The sequence below is a fragment of the Rattus rattus genome, chromosome 1, assembly GCF_011064425.1.
Source record: "Rattus rattus isolate New Zealand chromosome 1, Rrattus_CSIRO_v1, whole genome shotgun sequence".
Classification (NCBI taxonomy): Eukaryota; Metazoa; Chordata; class Mammalia; order Rodentia; family Muridae; genus Rattus; species Rattus rattus.
In genome coordinates, this window is record NC_046154.1 from 228,884,601 (window position 1) to 228,909,185 (window position 24,585).

General features: G+C 38.8%; 1 protein-coding gene across 1 annotated transcript in view; it reads left to right on the forward strand.

Moving 5' to 3' along the window:
* Colec10 (collectin subfamily member 10) overlaps positions 1-24,585 on the forward strand; it is a 46,027-nt gene that overhangs the window by 14,214 nt on the left and 7,228 nt on the right. Inside the window, exons 2-3 of the mRNA XM_032915419.1 lie at positions 8,545-8,616; positions 11,416-11,487. Coding sequence (XP_032771310.1) covers positions 8,545-8,616; positions 11,416-11,487 — 144 coding nt within the window. The remainder of the gene's footprint in view (positions 1-8,544; positions 8,617-11,415; positions 11,488-24,585) is intronic.

Consider the following 24,585-nt stretch of genomic DNA (forward strand, 5'->3'; position numbering starts at 1 on the left):
TTTTTCCATACTAGGGACTCGACCTCATCACTCATACTAGGCATGTACCCTATTAATTAAATATATATCCAGCTCTCTTTGCTTTAAAGGATTATTTATTGCACATTTATTTATTTATTTATTTATTTATTTAGTTAGTTAGTTAGTTATCCATGCCATGTGTGGCGGTCAAAGGACAACTTTCAGAAGTCAGCTGGCTCTCTCGGTTCACATTATGGGTTCAGGGGATGGAACTTGGCTCCTCAAGCTTAGCAGCAAGTGCCTTTACTCAGTGAGCAGTCTTGCTGGGCTGTCTTTTACAGGGTCTTATTAAGTTGCTCAGACTAACCTGTAACTAATTATGCAGCCTAGGCAGCCCTTAAATTTTTAATCTTTCTCTATTAGCCTCCACAGCAGTCAGGATTACAGGCCTACAGATGTTTTAATTCTTTAATACATGCACTTTGATTTTACTTCCAGATTATTTTCTACATGTATTTCTATTTTCAAGAACCATGAGTGAGAAACTTCAACATTCTTTATTATGTTTTCTTTTGATCTGTTATAAAATATAGCATAGATATTTATAGACGAATACATAATATATGATATTGATATAATATATGGTATATGACATATGATATATATGCCTACGTACACACACACACACACACATATATATATATATATAAATGTTTTATATATAAAACATTTCACATTAAGTATTTGTTATTTAAACTTTTGAGTAATCTTTTAAAATCATTCATTGCTTATCTGAAAAGGAATTTTTCTAAATTCTTTTATATTATGACAATTACTTATTTCTTATCAAGTATTCACTTTTCTCTTGCCATTTATTTGTTTATAACCTTCATACATTTATGTATATTTACTTTAAACTCTCACCACATCATTATGACTGACCCATCTTTTATGACTTTTGTTTTCTTGATGTGGACGAATTTCACACAGAAAGAAAGCATATGTGCCATCCGGTGACAGCAAGAGCTCAAAGGTAGTTTGATAATCAGGAACCAAACAACTCAGTCAAGAAGAGATTGTACAAGTAAAGGTCATAAATAAGATGGAGGAATTTCCTTGATGTCAATCAAAAGCCCACATACTAGACTAAGTGTGGTCTGACCCTATAGTAACTGCTTGAATATTTTGAATGAGGGAGTAACAGCAAAGATATGATATTTAAGATTAGTTTGTAAGATAGTTTGATACAGCAAGGTTCAGATTCATGTAAACCGGTATTTCAGTGACTTGTTGAACAGAAGCTATTCTAATTGTACTGGATGTATCAATTAGTTAAACTTCTTAAAGACCATTTAGGAATTACCTACAATGGGCAAGAATTGGGGCCTGAAGACAGAATAGGTAAGATAGAGATAACAAAAACAAGAGGAAAAAGTAAGGTTGAAGATGAGAAACAGGAATAATGAAGACGGGCCTGAGGAAAGATAAATTATCAAAATCAGCTTGACTGTTGAGCCTGGGACATTTGAGCATGATGAAAATATTAGGAGAGAAAATAAATTAGAGGAAGAAACAAAACCACTGCAGGGCAGTAGCAATCCTGTTCTGTGTGTTTTCCTAGGCTGCCTTATTGCTTTAGAGGCTGTTACCACAGACTGAGGCCAATTCATTAATCAGCCAGTATGGGGAATGACATTTCAATCAATCACAAATCCGTTTGACTGTAGTGTCATTAAGCTCACATTTATCCTTCTTGTCTTTAGGGATGTTACTCCTTTCGTTTCAAGAACATTTATTGAGCAGGTACCTATGCAGCTCAGTCTCGGTGCCAAGTGCTAGGAACGAAGGGAAGATAGCATGTCATTTCAGATCTATCCAATACTGGGGTGACAACTTATGGTAAGAAGCTTTGAGGTGCTGAGGACTACCCTTCAGGGAGCACCATTAAATCTCCATGCTAAAGTGCAATGCTTACATAGACATACCTATGCCTAGAAGCCTCTGGACCTGAGACTGTCAGGAAAATATCACCCAGTAGAATATAAAAATTCACACGAGCTCCTATGGGTGAGAATGTGTTAGCACACACTTGTTATAAATACTAACAAGAGTATACGTTAGCTCATTTTCGTGCATCTCTCTTAGATGTAAATCTTCTCTATTGAATCCTCCTCAGAGATTCTACTTTTTCCTAACAAAAGCCAGGGAGATCTGGGGATGTGGGCAAATTGAGGCAGGTGGCTCTTTTCTGCTCCTGTAACAGATTTTATTTAGCATTTGTTACACTGATTTTTGGCTTCCTGCAGCTGTGCCCTTGCCATGGAGAAGGGTGTTGCTGTCTTAATCATCATCTAGTAATTGTATTAATGAGAAACTTGTATTAGCAAGTGAAAGAACCCAGCACAAGGCCTAACAGTGAACAGAGGAGAGAATGCCAATTTATAGACTTCTGTATGAGGGAGAAATAGATAGAGCCATGTTAGAGTCGCCTGCATGCTTGACCATCGTGTTCTGGGCTCACATTTCTTGCCTTGGCTTTGTTCTCCTCTCTAGTTACTACAGTGGAAAGCCCATTCTTTCTTGTGCTGTTAGGATAGATTTAGCATCTTCTCTGAAACACCTAAGACAAATTGATTCTTCTCTACTTTATGGAAGTTCTAATTAAAATCCTGAAATTGAGATTCATGATTCCTTATAAGGCCACATGTTATCATAATCCCAGAAAAAAAATATACCAAGAGAGAAAAATCAATGGATGACTATTCAGTATATACATAATATGTATAGAGGGAGCACATTTGATCCAAAAACTCCACTATGAGTTCGATCATCCATATCCTATATAATCTTCAAGTAGTTCCATAATAAAGTAGTTCCACTATCAATCAAAAACTCTGAAGAATAGAAGTTAATTGTTTACTATAAGATTTAATTTAAGTTTAAATAATTGATTAAATAATTTAACAAGTTATTTATTAAATTATTATAATTCAATTATTTATTAAATGCAATGATTAATGAAGTAGAACTATACATTATTTAGCATGTTATTAAGGAGCTTTTATTTAGGAAATTTAAATTTTGAGCCTATCTCGCATATGTATATGTATATCCCATCTCATATATGCATATCCAAAGTATATATAAATATACATTTATATGTACAGATTTGAATGAGTATCCCAGCACTTAATAACATGTGCTTCGCAACCTGGAGCCCTTGACAAATTATATCATTGTTTAGATAAGTTTGCTTGTTGATTTTTACATAGAAAATTAAAATTGGTTAAATATTCAATTCTGCAAAATGCCAGGCATCTTCAATGGATCTTCAATCCAATTATAGAGGAGAAGAAAGCCAAGGCAGGAAGACTGATCCCAGAACAAGTTGCTCAAGAATGTGGCTCGAGCATGGCTCCATTCTTTCCTGACCCCTAAGTCTGTAAATTGGCATTTCAGAGCTCATCAATATTTTTAGTTTATCATTGCTCATGCTGAAACTGTTCATGATAGTACAAAGTCACGTCTTCCTAAAGTGTTGCTATCTGTCTTGTAAGATCCTCCCTGGAACAACCGTTCTACTCAAGGACAAGAGTGCCAGTTAATTAAGATGCAACTGGTTAGCCTGGGAGAATCAACTTGCCATAACTGTAACAGAATGCCTGATATAACTCACATTTACAGAGGTTTACTTCAATGCTTAGCACTAGAGAAACCCATAATGTTTGGCTACAAGTGGTGGCAAACATGACAATGGCAGAAGTCATGGAAAAGCAAACTGCTTAGTTCATGGACAAGAAGCAAAAGAAGAGGGAGAGACTAGATCCTAGGCCCCAAATTGCTAATGGTTTCACCACCTTCTAAGTCTTTAAGACATGGACTGCAGGAGACCTCTCTCCATCCAAAGTCTAGCAGAAGGTAAGTGATATGATGGGAGCTGGAATTCCTGATGTGTAGCATTTGATCCTATGGATATAATCAGTTTATACCCAACCTTCTCAGGAATTATTGCTTTCTATAAATGACCAGTAGGAATTTGTCATCCCCCAACCTCTTTATTCTATTAGTAGTTCTTTCAGCAGAAAAATGACATTATTGTTCATGATTTGTTTTCAAAGGACTCAGGTTCACTCCTATGAATTTTGACTTCTCTTTCTAACTGTTCATTTCTCCCACTTACTAGATTAAACTGTAAAAGCATAATTATATAGGCAGCCTATAAGTGGAGCCACAAGAATTCTGTGAAGCAGAACTTATCGAGTACTTGAATAAAAAGCAATAATGTTGTAATAGCAATGTGCTTACATAGGAGACTGTTCCTAGCCTTTAGACACTTGTTGACATGTTTAAGGATGATATGCTGTCATATCTGTAATTGGATTTTTTAAAAAAAAAAAAAAGCAGCAAAAATAGTTAAAGTAGTGACATCAAGCCAATAGCTATATCTTCGTACTGGTATATCTGTCCTTCATCTTTAAGTATGTGAAAATTTTCATAGTGTGAAGTAAAAAATACCCATGTAGTCAAGCAAAAATAATAATAAAGTAACAGGGTAGAGGTTGAGGTAGTGAATACCGAGGGACAATCACTTTTTAACTCTCTATTAAAACACAAACAGTGGAGCACACCAAACAACTAGCTAAATACTCTTCACCCATTGGATGAGATACTTATAATTTGAAATTGTCCTATGGAATTGGTCGGATTTTTCTCCATTTTAACAATAAAAAATTGAGACTCAGAGAGTTGAAAGGAGAATTTTCAAAAATTCAATCTGTTCCCTGTGCCTCAGGGAGAGCTGTGTAGAAAGGATTGAATTGAAAGAACTTGGGGGTAAACAGGAAGGCAAATGAAGGCACTGAGGGAATGATAAATAGATAAAGGTGAGCAAAGCAAACAATTGGAGATCCCAAGAAGGACCTGGAAAAGAGAAAGTGCAGATCCAGTATAACAACCTTATTCCCTGAGCCTCATGACCATATCAATTCTTCTATTGAAAGCTTCAAAACAGGAGGCAGAATTACTAAATTTATAAACAAGATGCAAGGAGTAAGGAGCATGTATTAGGACTGATTACATCCTTGCAGGGGGTCTCATGCCACATGCCCCACCCAATTCTAAGGGTGATCAGGGGAAAGATTGCTAACAACTTCTCTCCGGTCGCTAAGATTACTTTAATGATAGAAAAGACACATTTTGCAGTGATTTTACTTAGCATTTCCAAAATAATTATAGAAATCCATTTACATGGTACAACTTGAGTTCAGCTATTTAATTTCAAATAAATCCTACCTTTAAAAAAGGTGATCAACTGTACATTGTGGTGGAATTCTGCTGGGGAGAATTCTGCTGGGAACATATACAGTATGCTAATGACGCAGAGGGGCTCGAGTAAATAATTTTTAGAAACTTAAAATTAGTCTATTATAGTTTACCTTATCTTGGTTTTTTTTCAATGTTAGTAGTTATTTTTAATGAAGGAATCTCATAAAACCTTTCCAAGAGACTAAAAGACAACATTGAGATGCAGGGCTCCTTCCCAGTGCTTGTTTTTATGTCTCCCTTCTGTTTTCATGAAAGTAACTCCCAAAGATTAAATAACCTGGACCCAAGTGCAAGTTGAAGGCACAGGTTGTTTACTTCAGCTCTAGCAGGCAGGCTGGTGCAGTCATGTAGGTCACAAGAACCATAATCCTGTTTCTGTCCTCCAGGATCTTTCATCAGAAGCCACCAGGGAGCAGCAAATGACTAAATCACTCACCTAGCCTCCTCCAGTGAGACACTTGCTTGGAAATGAATGAGCAGATCTCAGGGAGGGGAGGAAAGAAGGGGAAAATAATGGTGCCAATATTCACATCCATGTGGCTTTATGATCTTGCCCTTTGCTGAGCAGGAATTGTCTCTTTAGTCCCATTGCATGGATCCACAATCTCAGTCCCAGGAATGTGAGGATAAAAATCCATTTAAAATCACTCCACTTGTGCAGAACGTGGGCTTTGAGGAAAGATACCCAAAATATGAATCCCAATGTTACCATTACACATTCTATAACTGGATAGATGTTGCCTCACCTCTGCTTGACCTCATTCCCTCATCTGTAAAATGGAGCTGAAGACAGCATCCTTCTGAAAGTTTATCATGGGGATCAAATGATAGAGTACATGTCAGGTAGAATGGACACTTTGGCTCATAATATTCAATAATGCTGTCATAGCATTTGTAAAGTGTCATATGGTTCATACAAAGTATAGCCCATTCCATCTCATTTCAAGTTTCAGGCTGTGCTAAATTCTCTATGTGCAAACAAAAAAAATTGTTTAGATGGCAGTCTCTCCTTCAGCTCTCAGAGGACTGTGAGCTCTAAGCAGAAATGAGCTGACACATTAAGTATAAAATGATAACCAGAAGAATTTAGCTCAGTCTTCTAATGGTAAAGAAGACAATCATTTTCTATATAATGTCACATTGGGTGAAAAATGAGGAAAGAAAGTTAGGAACAGATGAAAAAATGAAGGAGGGAACCTTCTGGAAAACATACACACATGCACACGTTCACACACACACACACACACACACACACACACACACACACTATTTTGTCCATTCTATCACTGAGTGAAATAATACTCAAAAGGATAAAGGGATTCCCAGGATGCAGAATTGCTCAACTAGTGGGCAGCAAAGCCAGGTCTCACAAATTCTATCTCTGGGGCACATTCTGTATGAATTAAGTGATTGGAATACTAACAGGATTCCTACTATCTTTCTTGTTTAGAAGATAATACAAATTGTGGGGTTTTTTCCTGGTAACTTTCTCCTCTCTCTCTGAAAACTTTGACGAATGCCAAGTTTTCTAAAATCTACCATGTGGTAAGAGCCACTGATACCTAAGATGAGTGTGTCAGATTTACATGTGGAGGGCAGAAACAGACATGGGCAGATTCTTACTGGGATACTGAGAGTCCTGCAATAATTCAGAAGTATCTTAACCACACAGCATCTTGGTAGATATTTTGTTCTTGTTATTGTTTTGCTCGTGTTTTAATTTATGGATAAAGTGAGAGTATTTTCTACCTCCTGGAATTACCACAAATTCCATGTCAAAATCCTTAGTTCAGGTGCAAAGCACATATTAACCTTGCTAAGAACACACACCACCCTGGCACTGGAAAATACCATCCAGCGCAAACCCAACTCCTCTAGTCTGACCACAGAAATCATCTGAGCATCTTTGTAAAAGCTAGCTCCAGAAGGATCCTGGAGTCAGTCGTATAAAGCAGCCTGATGCTTGGATAATCTCACGACCTAGAGTCTCATTTTCCATCATTCTTCACGCTTTCACTATCCTGAGATTGCCATGGTGACAATGTGGGGTAAACAGTCACAACATGCTATCTGTTACGCTCTTTATTTGCAAAGCACATTCAAATTCTTACTTTGTTGATTCTAAAACAACCGGACAAGTCAGGGAGAGCAGGTAATACCCCCACACTAATGATAAGGAAAGACAGAATACAGGAGAGAGTAACAGTAACCACCATAATTACACACCAGTTGTGCTCCTGTCCTCTGTGTCTATTGGTCCATGGAAACATCTTGGTAGCCCACATGTCATTATTTTAATTTTCATGAAAGAAAAGTGAGGCTGAGGAAAGTTGGTCATTTGTGTATGTTTCTCCAGATAGATAATAAAGGAGCTGGGACTCAAGTCTGGACTTGTCTTTCTCCAAAATCAGTAAGCTGTATCAACAATGTATCAAAGAGTCACACAAACTATTAGTCCCTAGCATGATATTGTAATTTGTGCCTTCCAACTCATGGTCCATTTCAGTAAAAGGTTCAGTAAATCTGCTTGAGCGAAATCAGTTTGAGCTATTAAGGTCATCTGTGGCTATGGTATTCACTGCAACATACAGCTGCTCGTCAGCTGTTTGCTATTCTTGGTCTCCTATTCTTAGCTTCCCAGTCCATGCCTCAATTTGTGGGGTTCCTTTATTGCTGAGAGGAGATGATGTGCTGTATTTTACTAATTTATTAATTAGTTATTTCACAGTTTCATAGGCAGAGATTACATGATGCTACAATGAAACAATGCCCTAACATCTAACTCCCTCCCACCGCTATTTATCTCCCCTTTCCTCACAAATCTTTTCCCATATTCATTTCTATTTCCTGCATTCTGACCCACTGAGTTTAACCAACACCTTCTGGGTGACCATGCGTTAGGAGCAGATAGAGTCTTTTGGGCTCAGCAGTGGGTTCAAAGGTAAAAACAATGACCCCCTTCCAAACTCCTAGCATCTACAAATAGCCAAGCATCCAGTGATAAAAATCAAGAATCCATTAGCCCCTCTCCCATCCATCGCAGATTGCTGACAGTCACTCTTATGTGGACCCAATGCAGGTAACCATAGCTACTGTGATGATTACATTGGACATCCATTCTTTTCAGCTGTCCAATCCTTGTAGCCTGCATACATTCTAATATCCAAGCTGCAATGGCATTATGGTCTCCTTCCCCTGGGGAGATTGAGTTGAGTCTTTAGTTGAAATGACCTACTTTCTTTTGCTTTGTTTTAAAAGGAGATGATGGTGAAAGAGGTGACACAGGAGAAGAAGGCAAGGATGGCAAAGTGGGACGCCAAGGACCAAAAGGTAGGCTAGCCTATCTGACATTGCCAGTCTAATGCATCTCTCTCTCTCTCTCTCTCTCTCTCTCTCTCTCTCTCTCTCTCTCTCTCTCTCTCTGTGTGTGTGTGTGTGTGTGTGTGTGTGTGTGTGCATGTGTGTGTCTCCATCCCTCCCTTTCTTTCTGTGTCTATATCTGTCTGTCTTACCTCTCCGTCTCCCTCTCCCTCTCCCTCTCCCCCTCACCTCCCTTTCTCTCTCTCTGCCCTTGTCTTTGAAATTAGCAGTTTCACAAGCTCTCTGCTCCAGAGTTAGATATAATGTGTTTGAGGTATGAGTTACCTGACTAGTCAAGGGCCCCTATGGACTTACAGACTTGTCTGAAGGCTAGGCTCTGTCATATTTCTCAAGCTGTATCATTAAGGCTGTTCACACTCTGTGGCTCAGGGAGTGGCAGTCTCAGAAAAATATAAGGTGATGAGTTTTAAGAAATGTAGGTGTCATAGATTTGATGGCTTCTAGCAGGGATACAGGAGAAGGGCTCAGTTTTCTTTAAGAGGCTGAACACTGGGCGTTTGTCCATCCTCCAGTGAGTAGAAGAAATACACAAATTGGACTTAGTTCACACCCTTTTTTTCTTTTTTGGGGGGAGGGGTTGGTCACAAAGGTGGAGGGCGACTTGGGAGGAGTTGTAGAAATTGAATGCAATGGGGTGCATGATGGGACATTCCCAAATAATCAATAAAAATATGATGTTATGGGAAAAAAGAAACTTAGGTTCATAGGAAGGGTTGTCTGGTCCTTTGAAATGTTTGTCTTTTCCCAATCTCTGTGTTCCTTTACTCCTTTTTCCTTATAATAAAGAATAATGTAAAAGGTCAATGTAGAGTCTTAAAGGAAGGGAAAATAAATCAAACAATATTAACACAAAAGCTACTTAGATGTTTTCAGGAATAAACTTAGGAGTAAACCTTGGTAAAATTAAATCAATAAGCAAAAGGCTTCTAAGTCACCATCATGTGTCTTCTAAACACCTGAGCTGTTCTATCTCTTATTGAATGGTACCCATGGACGACTTGTTTTAAAGTTTTAGTTAAAGTGTGGAAAAGATGCCTAAGCCCTTAGAACCTATATCCGGGAAAGACTGTGCCGTTCTAAAAATTTCTATGTTGATTGCTAAATTATTTTCGCAAAATAAAGATTTGTCACCAGTGAACGCTTTTATAGTATCACTTTTTGTTAGTTATTCATTAGGTTTTTGTCTTTGATTTTTAGTTCAGTTTGACTTCATTTTCTTTTCTGCTTTTTGACTTTTTTTGTTTTGTTTGTTTTTGTTTTTTGATTTGTTGGTTGGGTTTTGTTTGTATTTTATGAGAGTTCTCATAATAGGAGCCTTGGCTACTCCAAAATTTGATATGTAGACCAGAGTAGCCTCTTATTTATAGAAATTTCCCACTTCTGCCTCATGAGTGCTAGGATTATACATGTGCACAAACATACCCATCCTTTACTATCGGGTTTTTTTAATATTCATTTTTAATGTATATGAGTACACTGTAGCTGTCTTCAGACACACCAGAAGAGGGCATCTGATCCCATTACAGATGGTTGTAAGCTACTGTGTGGTTGTTGGGATTTAAACTCAGGACCTCTGGAAGAGCAGTCAGTGCTCTTAACCAATGAGCCATCTCTCCAGACCCTATTATCAGGTTTTTTTTTTTAAAAACGACTTTAAAATAGTGTAGGGGTTCCTGGGGATTATTAGTTTTAAAATTATAAGCTCAGCAGCAAAGCGAGCTGTGATGGATCATATCTGTGATCCCAGCATCAAGACTTGAGGCAGACCTGCTGCATTTGAGGTCAACCCGGCACTCTGGACTCCAGGCCAGTCTGGGTTGCAGTGTAAGACGTTGTCTCCAAAGACAAAAATAAGCAACAGAACTTCAGCCAGAAAGTTTCTATGTCTCTCTCATCCCTAGGTTTTATAGCTATGCATTCTCTTTTCTGTTCTGAAGTAGCTAAAAACTGTCAAATCTTGTTTGAAAGCAGAGACAGAAATCAATCCTAAGGCAAAACCAGAACTGTATCTAGAGGTAAACCTATCTAAAACAAAATAAAAGAAGCTTGCTCTGCCACTAATCTACCCTTTATTTTACTGACCCTCTGCCGTGGGCATTAGATATCATTTCTTCAGTAAATATTTTAACACCAACATGCCCAGAATTGTTAGAGTCATCACATTTCAATTAATAGATACCTTCTAACCCTGTTTAAATATAGTATATACATATTAATATCTTGGGTTCATTTTCTGATACTATGATAAAATACTTTGACAAATTCAATTTTAAAGGGAAAGTGTTTTTGTTCATGGTTCTTAAGTATCATGGGCAGGAAGCCACAGCAGCTGAGGTTTGAGGGATCTTAGCACATTGCATCCATAATCAGTAACAAAGAGCAAAGAATGCAAGTGTGTGTGTGCCCAGTTTACTTTTCTCTTTTATGTGTGTTCAGACTCCAAGACTAAGCCCAAAGAATGGTGCAATCTACAATAAACAAGTCTTCTTCCATCAATGAACATAATTAAGAAAACCCCCACAAATATGCATGCAAGTCAACCTAATTGATGAGAAAACTAACCATCACAATTAGGCATCTTCTATATGAAGAGAATTTTATATAGAATATATAATAATTTTCCTAATAGAATTCTATGTAATATACATTCTACCTAAGATACTTATTATATATGCTTAATCATGCTAGTACATCCTTAAAGGAAAGAAAAGGCCTCATGCTATAACAATGGCATGCTTTGTTTTTCAGGAGTTAAAGGAGAGCTGGGTGATATGGGAGCCCAGGGCGATATTGGCAAGTCTGGTCCTATTGGCAAGAAGGGTAAGTTGGCCACATTACTTGGCAGTACAAACTGAAGCAAGGGAGTACATTGCAAACACATTTTTTAAATGTTTTATGTCATGAAAATGATCACTTTTCTTTCTTTTAAATAGTGTTTGTTCTCTCCTGAACTTGAGTCTTATACAATTAATATATCCCATAGCTGAGAATCAAAATAAACCATGGAGTAAAATTAAGCAAGATTTCAGAACAGAATCAAGCATAAAGTTCTGGTAGGTTCTATATTGAACTCTCTCCCTGGATTTATGGCTTGCTACTAACCCTGGCTACAACCCAATGACATCATGATTCAAATACTCATAAACAGAATGTAGACAAGTATACAGTACAGAAATTAATAATGTCTCCAAAATCTCTTTATCAAGATAGGAAACTGAAGCATATCCAAAAATGTCCACCTCTTCAGACATATTCTGTTATAACTGCAGCTTCAATAAGTTGCTTTTATTTTTAACCCAATCTCCCCTTCCCTGACCTCTTCTCATAAAACTTCACAATGGTAACAGGTCTCAATTCTTCTCAAATTCATTAATTCATTTATATACACATGCATTGTTCTACTTAGTTGGAAACATGAAGCTGAAGGAAAAATCAAAATGCTTTGCCAGCAGCTCAGAGATCACTCAGAAAGATAAGATTTATTTCAGGGAGAATTATAATCCTGAGCAACATGAGTGCTACAGGTGCCAAATGGGAAAGGAAGGCAGGAGTGAGATGGGAAGAAACTGAACTTGCTCTCAAGGAATGGCAACAAGTTTTCCTGCACCAGGGAAAGACATCTGAAGGAAATGCACAGAATAGTTCTACAAAGGTTCAAATGAGATGCTCAGTGCCCTAAGTGTATAATAACGCATCCTTTATTTTATGACAACTGCATAATTCATAAACATTTGGCCCTTTTCAAAACTGATCAAGTGTCCAGTGGTGCCCAACAATAAATTCTTAAAGGCAGCTTAGCAGAGTGGAGTCTGAGCAGAGGCTTGTGCCTTCTTGTCTCTCCTGGAGGCTCTGTGCTTCCTCTTGTCCACCTCAGCCCACTTATTTCCTTGTTGATCCTTAAGGAGTTTCCTTCAGTTGGACTGGGAGACATGGATGGGTGCCTCCCTTGAATGTTCACTACTGGCTGAAAACGTTACAGCTGGGGAATGCTACACAAGCGCTTCCTAGTCAGGGCAGCTGTTGTTGCTTGAGTCTGGCAGTTTTATCAACAAACCTGAGAAGCTCGTTTCAGATCTCTTCATTTGCACAGGTCCTACTCGGACCCTGAGAGGAGGCTTACCATGGGTTTACACTGTTATATGTCTTGGTAAACTTTGGAAATTATAATCTATCAGCGGAAAGAATGATTCTCTACATTTTTAAAATGATTGCCCCTCCAACAGAACACACACATAATATATTAACATGTATTTTGTGTGCATTATATATTAAAGTATGTTTCTTGTTCAACCCCTAACCCATTTGTACCACTGAGTTGATATTGCCACCAACAAAGCATGAGCTAAGACCACTGTCTCCAGCTCTAAATTCTCTCTATCATCCTTCTTGTGCTGAATGGTTTGGGAGTGGACACAAGTATTCAAGAAGTGAACTGAGACAGGCTTAAGTGAAGAAAAACATTTAGTTTGGACTTAAGGTGATATATTTATATAGTTTGAAGTTACTTTCATAAACAGTTAAGTTATTGCTAATAAGTACAACATAGGAATGGCCTCCAAAAATATTCCCACCACCTACTGTGCAGGCCAGTACAAGTCATGGAACAAAAGTGCTGACTGTGTCCAGGCACATCCAGCACAAGAAATGTAGAGAAATCAACAAGGGGCGGGGGGATGCTTGACAAACCTAGAGCTAGAGGTAATTTGGAGTTTTGCAAATCAGACGTCTCAGGTATACATGACAAAGGTTTTACCAGAATGTGTCCTCAGACATGATGATTGTCTGAACATGCACATCCTTTCTAGAACAAGTTGCAGTGGAGGAAGAACATGAGTGTAGTTAATAATCACACAATATCCTGACTAGCTATAGGGCAAGAGACTGCAGCCTACATCAAGTTTATCTTTCTGAAAACTGACTGGCTAGGTTAAAAAAATATGTACTTATACTTGAAGGCGTGAGAAAATGACAGCCAGGCTCTGGAGCCTTAGAAATCAAAGTGAAATTAAGCTGTGGATTCTTCCTGGGACATTTATCAGTTTGTACACAGTACCCAATGTACAGGGGAGGCAACGCTGAGAGACTTGGGTGTGACTAGACACTTGCTCAGACTCGATTGATTCTGAAGGATTTCCAAAGAACAGAGAAACCCAGGAAAATGCTCCATAATTTAGTTATAACTCCAGAAAAACCTGAAAAGCGTTTATTTTTTTTTTATCCACAGTGCTTTTATTGTTTCCATATAATTTTTAATTAATATATCCTACATAACCTCAAATATTTTTTTCCTTTTTAATTTTTTTTATTATTATTAACTTGAATATTTCTTATATACATTTCAGTGTTATTCCCTTTCCGGTTTCCGGCAAACATCCCCCCCCTCCCCCTTCCTTATGGGTGTTCCCCTCCCCACCCTCCCCCCTATTGCCCCTCCCCCAACTGTCTAGTTCACTGGGGGTTCAGTCTTAGCAGGACCCAGGGCTTCCCCTTCCACTGGTGCTCTTACTAGGATATTCATTGCTACCTATGAGGTCAGAGTCCAGGGTCAGTCCATGTATAGTCTTTAGGTAGTGGCTTAGTCCCTGGAAGCTCTGGTTGCTTGGCATTGTTGTACATATAGGGTCTCGAGCCCCTTCAAGAAAAGCGTTTATTTAAACATATACCAACTTGTCGGGGTTTTTTGCATAGCAAGTATGCAAGAAAATACTTGATCAAAAGAGAATATAAACAACAAAGAATCTACTTTCAAAACATTCAATTAAAAAAACAAAACTCAAAATGTCTTTCTGAAGATTGGTAACGAAGTTAGCATCTCCCTCCATCACCAATTCTAATCAACATTTCTCATGAGCATCTAACTGGACCACAAACACAAGAAAAAGAAGTAGGAATCACAAGAGTAGAACACAGATTGACACTCATTAAAACATGACCAGGAATTGTAAATGAGCTGAAGATAAGCTCCTTGTATAGAGGAGAGTGTTAGGATGCCAAATGAATGAAAATCAATTTGACTTCTAAATACACAGAATGAAATTAAAATAGCACCATTTGTCATAGTATCAAAGTTATCATGAACCTTGGAACACATTCAGTAAAAATTATATGAGCCCTCCACAACAAACACGACATGGTAACGGAATCAAAGGCCACCTGAGGAGATGGAAGTACAGTCACTACATGCAAAGTTGGTTTATGCAGGTTGGTGCTTTGTTTTCGATAAAAAATCAGCTGTGTATCTTTAAATATTTGTGTTTAAAAATAATAATTGGATGAGTGAGCTGGCTCATTGTGTAAAGGTGCTTGCTGCTTTGCATAAATATAAGCACAGATGACACAAATCTGTTTAGGATTGTTGGAATTCTACCCAAATCTCAAGCCAAAGTTTACTTAATGATATTTTATGAAATTCAAACAGTAATTTGAAATATTACCTCATGGTACTATAGAATCGAGAGCCATACTGAATGATCTTTGCCTGCTACTGGATGACAATAGGAAAACATGGTCCTTGCTTTCTATTATGCTTGTGAATGTTATGCCTATATAACTTTGTGTATACAATAAAAGCACTAAAACCCATAGTACAGTCCTCTTGACTTTGATGTGTGCTGTGGTGACACACTGTACAAGGTGTGCATGCTGTATGCTCAGAACCAAGGCTGCAGTGAAGCCACAGATGCAATATGGGTAAGTGTTGTCACAGACACTTCAGATTCATTATATGAGTAACTGTGAATTGACTTTTCTCGTGATATTTTCAAAAGCTTTTTACCATTTCCAAGTTTCTCAGAACACACACATTTACTTATTAAACCCCAAGTGTGGTCATAACCCACTATTTAAGGAACTAGGTAATAGGTGACAGAGGAAAGGGAGAGTAATAAATCTTTATTTTGTGTGACTAGCTAAGTCCCAAAGTGGATATATTCCAGAAATGTTGAATAATTATATTTGGAAATGAGGGGTCAACTAAAATTTCGCCTTCTTGTCAATTCCCACTTTTCCTTCATCGCTCAGAGATGCAGTACCCAGAGTACACCTCTATCACTGTCCTCATGGTATGCTTGATTTTTTTATTTGTCACTGTAGAATATTGCTTTCTTGTGTGTCTTAATTAGGGTTTCTATTGCCTTGAAGACGTACCACGACTACAGCTACCCTTATAAAGTCTAACACTTAAGTGGGGCAGGCTTTCAGTTTCAGAAGTCTGGTCCATTATCATCATGGTAAGAATCATGCAAACAGACATGGTACTGGGGAAGGGGCAGAGAGTTCTACATCTGGATCTGCAGGCAGCACAAGGTGAACTCTCTTGAGCTTCTGAGACCTCAAAACCCACCACCACAGTGACAGACTTCCTCTAGAAGGGCACACTTCCTTCAACAAGGCCATTACTCCTAATGGACCCCATTTCCTATGGGCCAACATTCAAACACATGAGTCTATGAGTGCCATTCCTATTCAAATCACCACAGGGGGTAAGATACGAGTAAAATATTTATCGGATCTGTTGACTTAAAACATATAAAACAGGAGGCTGGTGAGATAACATGGTAGGTAAAAATACTTGCTGAGCAAACCAAGGGCGTGTGACCAAATCCTGAAGACCAATTTTAAAGATGTGTGGCAACAGGCACCTGTAATCCCAGCATCATGGTAATGGGAAGGGGAAGTAGAGGCAGGAGGATCACTGGGACTTGCTGGTTACCAGTAAGGTTCCAGGTCTAGTGAAAGACCAAGTCTAAAAAAATAAGGCATATATATACAGCCACCAAACTAGATAAGATGGATGAAGCAAAGAAGTGCAGGACGACAGGAACCGGATGCAGATCTCTCCTGAATATGGCAAATACATGGGCAAATGCCATCATTAAACCACTGAACTGAGAATGGGACCCCCGTTGAAGGAATCTTAGAAAGGACTGAAAGAGCTTGAAGGGGCTCGAGACACCATATGAACAACAATGCCAACCAACCAGAGCTTCCAGGGACTAAGCCACTACCCAAAGACTATACATAGACTGACCACTGGGCTCCAACCTCATAGATAGCAATGAATAGCCTAGTAAGGGCACCAGTGGAAGGGGAAGCCCTTGGTCCTGCCAAGACTGAACCCCCAGTGAACAGGATTGTTGGGGGGAGGGTGGTAATGGGAGGAGGATGGGGAGGGGAACACTCATAAAGAAGGGGAGGGGGAGGAGTTAGGGGGATGTTGGCCTGGAAACCGGGAAAGAGAATAACAATCGAAATGTAAATAAGAAATACCCAAGTTAATAAAGATGAAAAAAAAAAAGAGAGAAAAAAAAGATAAGGCAAAGCATGCATGGTAGACAGGACATTCAATGTCCTTCTCTGGCTTCTGCAAGCACACATATTCACAGGCATGCATGCCTACATATACAGGTCTACATGTATCATATTCACATACATAAATACACGTACATCTACAAAATGTGTGTGTGCATGTGCACATGCATGTGTGTGTTCACATAAAAACTACCTGAGGACTGTAAATTTACCTTTATGCCTATAACACTGTAAAAACTTTCTAATAATTTGCTGTACTAAGAATACTGAAAACTTGGCTATGGATATAGCTGAGTGTTAGCAAGCTTGCCTAGGTAGGACAAGTTCCGGGTATCATACACAGAAACACATGCACACATGTTTACCCACATATAGGGATTCATGGGTATACATGGGCATAGTAAAAACTGAAAGTCAAAACATACTATTTCTTACAAGGTAGTCTAAATTTTCACTCTTTTCTTCGAAGAACCACTTTTCTACACTACCCATTCTATCATTGGCTGCCAAGGTTTTCTTCCCCTCTATTGATGTGCCATAAAAATTTATGAGCATGTCTTAAGAAAAATGGAGACGCAGTATTTTGGCTTACCTGGATTAATCTCATTTTTAATCAGTTCTTGGAAATTTATTGACCTCATTTGGCCACGGCCCTCCTAAGTTTTTCACTGGCTTGGATTAATCTTGACTTTCTCTGTAGGCTGACCTTAATTCTGCCACCTGCGTGGTTAAGGTAGCTTTCTAGATGTCAATATTTCATTTTTAGAATAAGGAATAAGAATGATTTAGTATAGGTAAATTCAATCTCATAGCAAAGTAAATGTCTTCACTTCAGGCCAATAATCTTTTTCAAGCTGAAAGCATTCTGATTTCTTTTGTTCCACTGAATGTGACCTCTAATTCTTTACTTACGTCACTTGTTATTGGCATATTCCCACTCACAGGTCCAAATAAGGAATCGTGGGTGAGTAGAAATCATAATTAGGAAAGATAGATATACTGAGCCCAAATCTTTGGTAAGCAAATGAAGGGTGTAGCTCGAGTGCTTTACTGTGAGCTCAGGTTGGCTCAGCATCCTCTGAGTGGAGACCAGTGAGAATTCCATTGAGAGATGGGATTGCTTCATTTACTTCCCTAGTGACTTATCATCTTGCGTACCATTATTCCCATTTAAGACATAAAAATACAGACTTGAGGAAATTCAGCAGCCTGTCCATGAAACAGCAAGCACATTATTCGAACAGGTGGACATTCCCCTTCATGACTGTGTCTTCCAATTTGTCACAAAAGAAAAGAACTTCATGTCAAAACATTACAAATTGTCAACAGGAATTACAGCTTCTCAGAACAGAAAAAGCCACATATCAATTCAAGAAACTATGTCCCACAAAAAAATCAGACCAGGATGATGCTGCCTTGTAACCTTTTTTGCTGTGATTCACAACGGTCTTTCACTGTTCTGACCACCTACCAGGCTTTTGTTTTATTTTGAAATGTTAGTACATCATGATGTCAATATTCTTCTTCTCTCGTGTATTTTTATTTCCTTAAAAGCCAATCCCTCTTCCAAAGCAAATATGGACCTTTCTTATTCCTGGCAGAAACATCCAAGATTTGCAATGGATGTCAAAGCTGCAGATAATAATCCAGTCCCTTTATTCAGCATGAACTTTTTCCCAATTCATACATTCTTTTTTACAATCCAGCAGTTGCCCACCTCCCAGACCCCCCTCCCACAGTTCCTTATCCCATTCCTCCTCCCCTCTCCTGTCTCCTAGAGGATTCTCCCCACAACCAAGCTTCTCCCCTCCCTGGAGCTTCAAGTATCTCCAGGATCAGGCACATCTTCACCCACTGAGGCCAAACCAGGCCAGACTCTGCTATATCTGTGTTAGGGGCCTCTGACCAGCTCGTGTCTGCTGCCTGGTTGGTGTCTCGGTGTCCAGAAGCTCTCAGGGGTCTGGATTAGTTGAGACTGCTGGTCTTCCTATAAAGTCACCCTCCTCTTCAGCTTCTTCTATTTCTCTCCTAATTCAGTCATAGGGGTCCACTACTTCCGTTCAGTGGTTAGGTGTAAGTATCTGTGCCTCAGTCAGATGCTGATTGGGCCTCTCAGAGGACAACCATATTAGGCTCCTGTCAGTAAGCATACCATAGCATTAGGAATAGTGTCAGGCTTTACTGCACCCCATGAGATGGATCCCAAGCTGGGCTGGCCACTGGGATGGGTTCTTCAGTCTCTTTTTCACTTTTGTCCCTGAAGGTCTTTTAGACAGGAATAATTCTGGGTCAGAAAATTTGACTGTGTGTTGGTAACCCCATGCCTTAACTTGAGGCCTTGGTTTCTTACTAGAGGTGGACTCTTCCAGTTCCCTCTCCCCAATGTTGGGCACTTTAGCTAAGGTCCCTTCCTTTGAGTCCTGAGAATCTCTCATCACTCAGGTCTCTGGTATTTTCTAGAGTGTCTCCAACATCCCACCTCCCCCCTGAGGTATATCTTCCTTCATTCTGCTGGCCGTCCTGGGTTTCTCTCCTGCCATCCCCCATATCTGATTCTTTTCCCTCCCTCTCCCACCCAGGTACCTTCCTCCCTCTGCCTCCCCTGATTATTTTCTTCCCGCTTCTAAGTGAGATTGAAGCATCCTCACTTGGGCCTTTCTGTTTGTTAGACTTCTTAAGGTCTGTGGGTTGTATCCTAGGTACTTTTTGGTTAATGTCCACTTATTAGTGAATACATACCTTGCATGTCCCTTTGGGTCTGAGTTACCTTATTCGGGATGATATTTTCTAGTTCCATCCATTTGCCTGCAAAACTAATGATGTTCTTGTAGCTGAATAGTACTCCATTGTGTAAATGAACCATATTTTCTGTATCCATTCTTCATTTCAGGGACATCTAACTTGTTTCCAGCTTCTGGCTATTGCAAATAAGGCTGCAATGAACATAGTGGAGCATGTGTTCTTATGGTATGGTGGGACATCTTTTGAGTACATGCCCAAGAGTGGTATACCTGGGTCTACCCAGGTAGATCTATTTCCAGTTTTCTAAGGAACTGCTAGATTGATTTCCAGGGTGGTCGTTTACAATCCCACCAGCAATGGAGAAGTGTTCCTCTTTTTCCACATCCTCACCAACATGTGCTGTCACCTGAGCTTTTGGTCATAGCCATCTGATTTATGTAAGGTGGAATCTCACGGTCATTTTGATTTGCACTTCCTTGATGACTAACGACTTTGAACATTTCATTAAATGCTTCTCGGCCATTCAAGATTACTCTGTTGTGAATTCTGTTTAGCTCTCTACCCCATTTTTAATTGGGTTATTTGGTTTTTGTGAGGTTAGCTTCTTGAGTTCTTTATATATTTTGTATATTAGCCCTTTATCAGTTGTAGAATTAGTGGTTTATTTTTTTTTCTAATCTGTAGATGGATGATTTGGCCTATTGACTGTGTCTTTTGCCTTACAAAAGCTTTTCAGTTTTATGAGGTCCCATGTATTGATTGTTGATCTTAGAGCCTAAGCCATTGTTGGCTTGTTCAGGAAATTCCACCCTGTGCCAATGAGTTTGGTGCTCTTTCCCACTTTCTCTTCTATTAGATTCAGAGTATCTAGTCTTGTGTTAAGGTCCTAGATCCATTTGGACTTGAGCTTTGTGCAAGAGGATAAATATGGATCTATTTTCATTTTGCTACATACCAACTGCCTGTTAGACCAGCACCATTTATTGAAGATGCTTTCTTTTTAGCATTATATGTTTTGGGATTCTTCGTCAAATATCAAATGTGTGCATTTATTTCTGTGTCTTCAATTCTATTCCATTGATCAACCCATCTCTCGCTGTACTGATACCATGCAATTTTTATTACTATTGTTCTGTCATATAGCTTGAGATCAGCGATGGTGATTCCCACAGAAGTTCTTTTATTGTTAAGAATTGTTTTTACTATCCTGAGTTTTTTTGTTTTCTCATATGAAATTGAGAATTGTTCTTTCCATATCTGTGAAGAATTGTGTTGGGATTTTTGTGGGGATTGCATTGAATATGTAGATTGCTACTGGTAGGATGGCCATTTTTACTATGTTAATCCTACCAATCCATGAGCATGGGAGATCTTTTTCTTTTTCTTTTTTTTTTAAATCTTGAAATGTCTTTATTCTCTGATGATTTATAAAAGATAATTTGCTGACAATAAAAGTATTTGGGGGAAGTTATTTACTCTTGGGATTTGTAATATATCGTTAAATACTTGCTATCACATCTGTGAAGATACTGAGAGGCCATCGCAATCCATGGAGCCATAGTTATGGATGATTGTAAGGTGCCCAACATGGGTGCTGGAAACTGAACTTGGACTTTTTGTGTTCTGTATTGCAAAAATCTCAATTTCCTTGCTCAATTTTTTTATCCAGTGTGTTGACATTTTTATCCACTTCCTGAATTTGTTATCCATACTTTGTTGATCTGTTGATTGAACTTTCTTTGAGATATGGGATAATTTTTAAAACTAGGCTTTTGTGTTAATCGTTGCTCACACTTCAGTCCACTCAGTGTCTTCAGTCTCAGTTCTGCTGGCATTGCAGTGTGGAGGAGTCACGTTGGCTCATTTGCATATTTATTCTGCTTACATATTGAACTCTGCTCATCTGTTTGAGGGAGTGACTTTCGTGAGAATTCTTTCCTTTGCAATAAAAATTTTTTGTTTCCCTATTCTTCATTTTACAGGGTTTTTCTTGGTTAGCAGAATTCCCTTGAGATTATGGTTGCCTAGATACAGACTTCCGCCAATACTCCTCCATAAATGTTCCCCCCCTGACTTTGTCATACTTCACAACCCATGATAGGCATCACGTTTGCCTGAATTGTCTGAGTCCTCTACCTGCCTTGTAAGTCTATCCTGACCCTCAGAAGGGTCACTGGCTTAATCAGAGGAAGGTTTAGTCAGTCAAGGTTTAGAGATATAAAAGTATAATATCTTCTTCACCTACCTCAGAGGCTTGAGGCATGAGTAACTTTCAGAATGGATGCGCTACAAGCTCCTGAGAAAGATGTGAAGACAGGCAGGTCCTTCTCCAGACACCATTGTTTGTACTTTGCTAGTATGTAACATAACACGTTTTTTGTGATATGTCGGCTGTGGTGTTTGTAGGCCTCACTGAGGCTTTCAGGGCCTTCTCTGTGGTTCCACCAGCATTCTTTCACCTCCTCAGTACGCTATTCAGTGCTCTGTGTTAGAGTCTGTTTCCTTTGCAAACCTAAAATTCAGCACTACTGGATTTTACCTGTCTGCCTGCTAGCGTCACTCTCCTTAGCCACTGTTAAGTATGTCACCACTTCAGTAGCCACATAATCTCAGTTTCACGGGGACACAAAAGAAGGTTGGGTGTTTCTCATTGGTCATCCTTTTCTCAACTAAGTAAGCAATATATCCAAGGATATTTTAACATTCTAGATTCATAATTTATGTTTTCTTTTCTACCACTCATTTTTGCTTCATTCTTGTTTTTATTTCCGTTTAGTTTATAAACATTTTAGCACTTCATTGTTTTGCAAAAAGACCACATGGGCTGGAGAGATGGGTCGGTGTTTAAGAGTATTGGCTGCTCTTCCATTAAACCCAGGTTCAATTCCCAGCACCTATCTAGTGACTTACAACCATCTTTATCTCCAGATCCAGGGATTCATTGCCCTCTTCTGGCTTCTACATGCACTGCATGTACGTGGGAGATCTTTCAATCTTCTGAAGCCTTCAATTTCTTTCTTGAGAGACTTGAAGTTCTTGTCATACAGATCTTTAATGTGTTTGATCCGAGTTACCCCAAGCTATTTTATACCTTTTGTGACTATTGTGAAGGGTGTTGTTTCCCTATTTTTTTCTCAGCCCATTTATCATTTGGTTAAAGGAAGGTTACTGATTCATTTGAGTTAATTTTATATCCAATCATTTTGCTGAAGTTGTTTATCAGCTATAGAAGTTATCTGGCAGAATTTTTGGGATTGCTGACGTATATTATCATATCATCAGCAAATAGTGCTTCCTTGACTTCTTCTTTTCCAATTTGTATCTCCTTGATCTCCATTTGTTGTCTTATTGCTCTAGCAAGAAGCTAGAGTACTATATTAAATAGACAGGAAGAGAATGGACAAGCTTGTCTTGTTCCTCATTTTAGTGGGATTGCTTCAAGTTTCTCTCCATTTAATTTGATATTGGCTGTTGGTTTGCTATATATTGCTTTTATTTTGTTTATGTATGGGCCTTGAATCCCTGATATCTCCAATGATTATGATGCTACATCAGTGTTATTATAAAACATTTTAATGTGTACTCCATATGATAACTGAGATAACAATTAACCAGTTGGTAGATGGGTTGCATACACAGAGTGGATATAATGCCAGTGGAAGATTCACTTGCCAGGAAGCTAAAATTAAATATTTTTATGCCATTCAGAATAATATGTAATTCTGGCTTCCATTTAATAATTTTTGGACTATGGTTTATCACACGGAACTACAACTATAGAAATCTATATTTATTTATGTTTCATATAAGACTTATCCAGAATATATTTTATAACAGAATTATTAGATGCCTAGAACAAATGAAACTCAAGATGGATGATCAAAATGTGAATGCTTCACTCCTTCTTTAAAAGGGGAACAAGAATACCCTTGGCAGGGAATAGAGAGGCAAAGATTAAAACAGACACAGAAGGAACACCCATTCAGAGCCTGCCCCACATGTGGTCCATACATATACAGCCATCCAATTAGACAAGATGGATGAAGCAAAGAAGGGCAGGCCGACAGGAGCCTGATGTAGATCGCTCCTGAGAGACACAGCCAGAATACAGCAAATACAGAGGCAAATGCCAGCAGCAAACCACTGAACTGAGAATGGGACCCCCTTTGAAGGAATCAGAGAAAGAACTGGAAGAGCTTGAAGGGGCTCGAGACCCCATATGTACAACAATGCCAAGCAACCAGAGCTTCCAGGGACTAAGCCACTACCTAAAGACTATACATGGACTGACCCTGGACTCTGACCTCATAGGTAACAATGAATATCCTAGTAAGAGCACCAGTGGAAGGGGAAGCCCTGGGCCCTGCTAAGACTGAACCCCCAGTGAACTAGATTGTTGGGGGGAGGGCAGCAATGGGGGGAGGATGGGGAGGGGAACACCCATAAAGAAGGGGAGGGGGAGGGATTAGGGGGATGTTTGCCCGGAAACCGGGAAAGGGAATAACACTCGAAATGTAAACAAGAAATACTCAAGTTAATAAAAAAAAAAAAAAAGAATTCATATTCAATCCATATCAATTTGAAAAGTGCAATCAAGATACAAATTATAAGAAAATAAAGTGCAGTGCAAGAGAACACCAGGGCTTGCTGCCGCTAACTCTAACTTTATTCCCCTGGACCAATCGTTTCCAACTTCTCCTGATACTACCCTTTCCTGCATTTGATAACTATTCTCCCATCATCTTCATGTACAAGACTGACTTTTTCCACTTCCATATATGAGTAAGATCATGAGGATTTTGTCTTTCTGTACCTGGATTATTTCACTTGGATAACGTTTTCACTTTATTTAGCTTTGTAAGATTA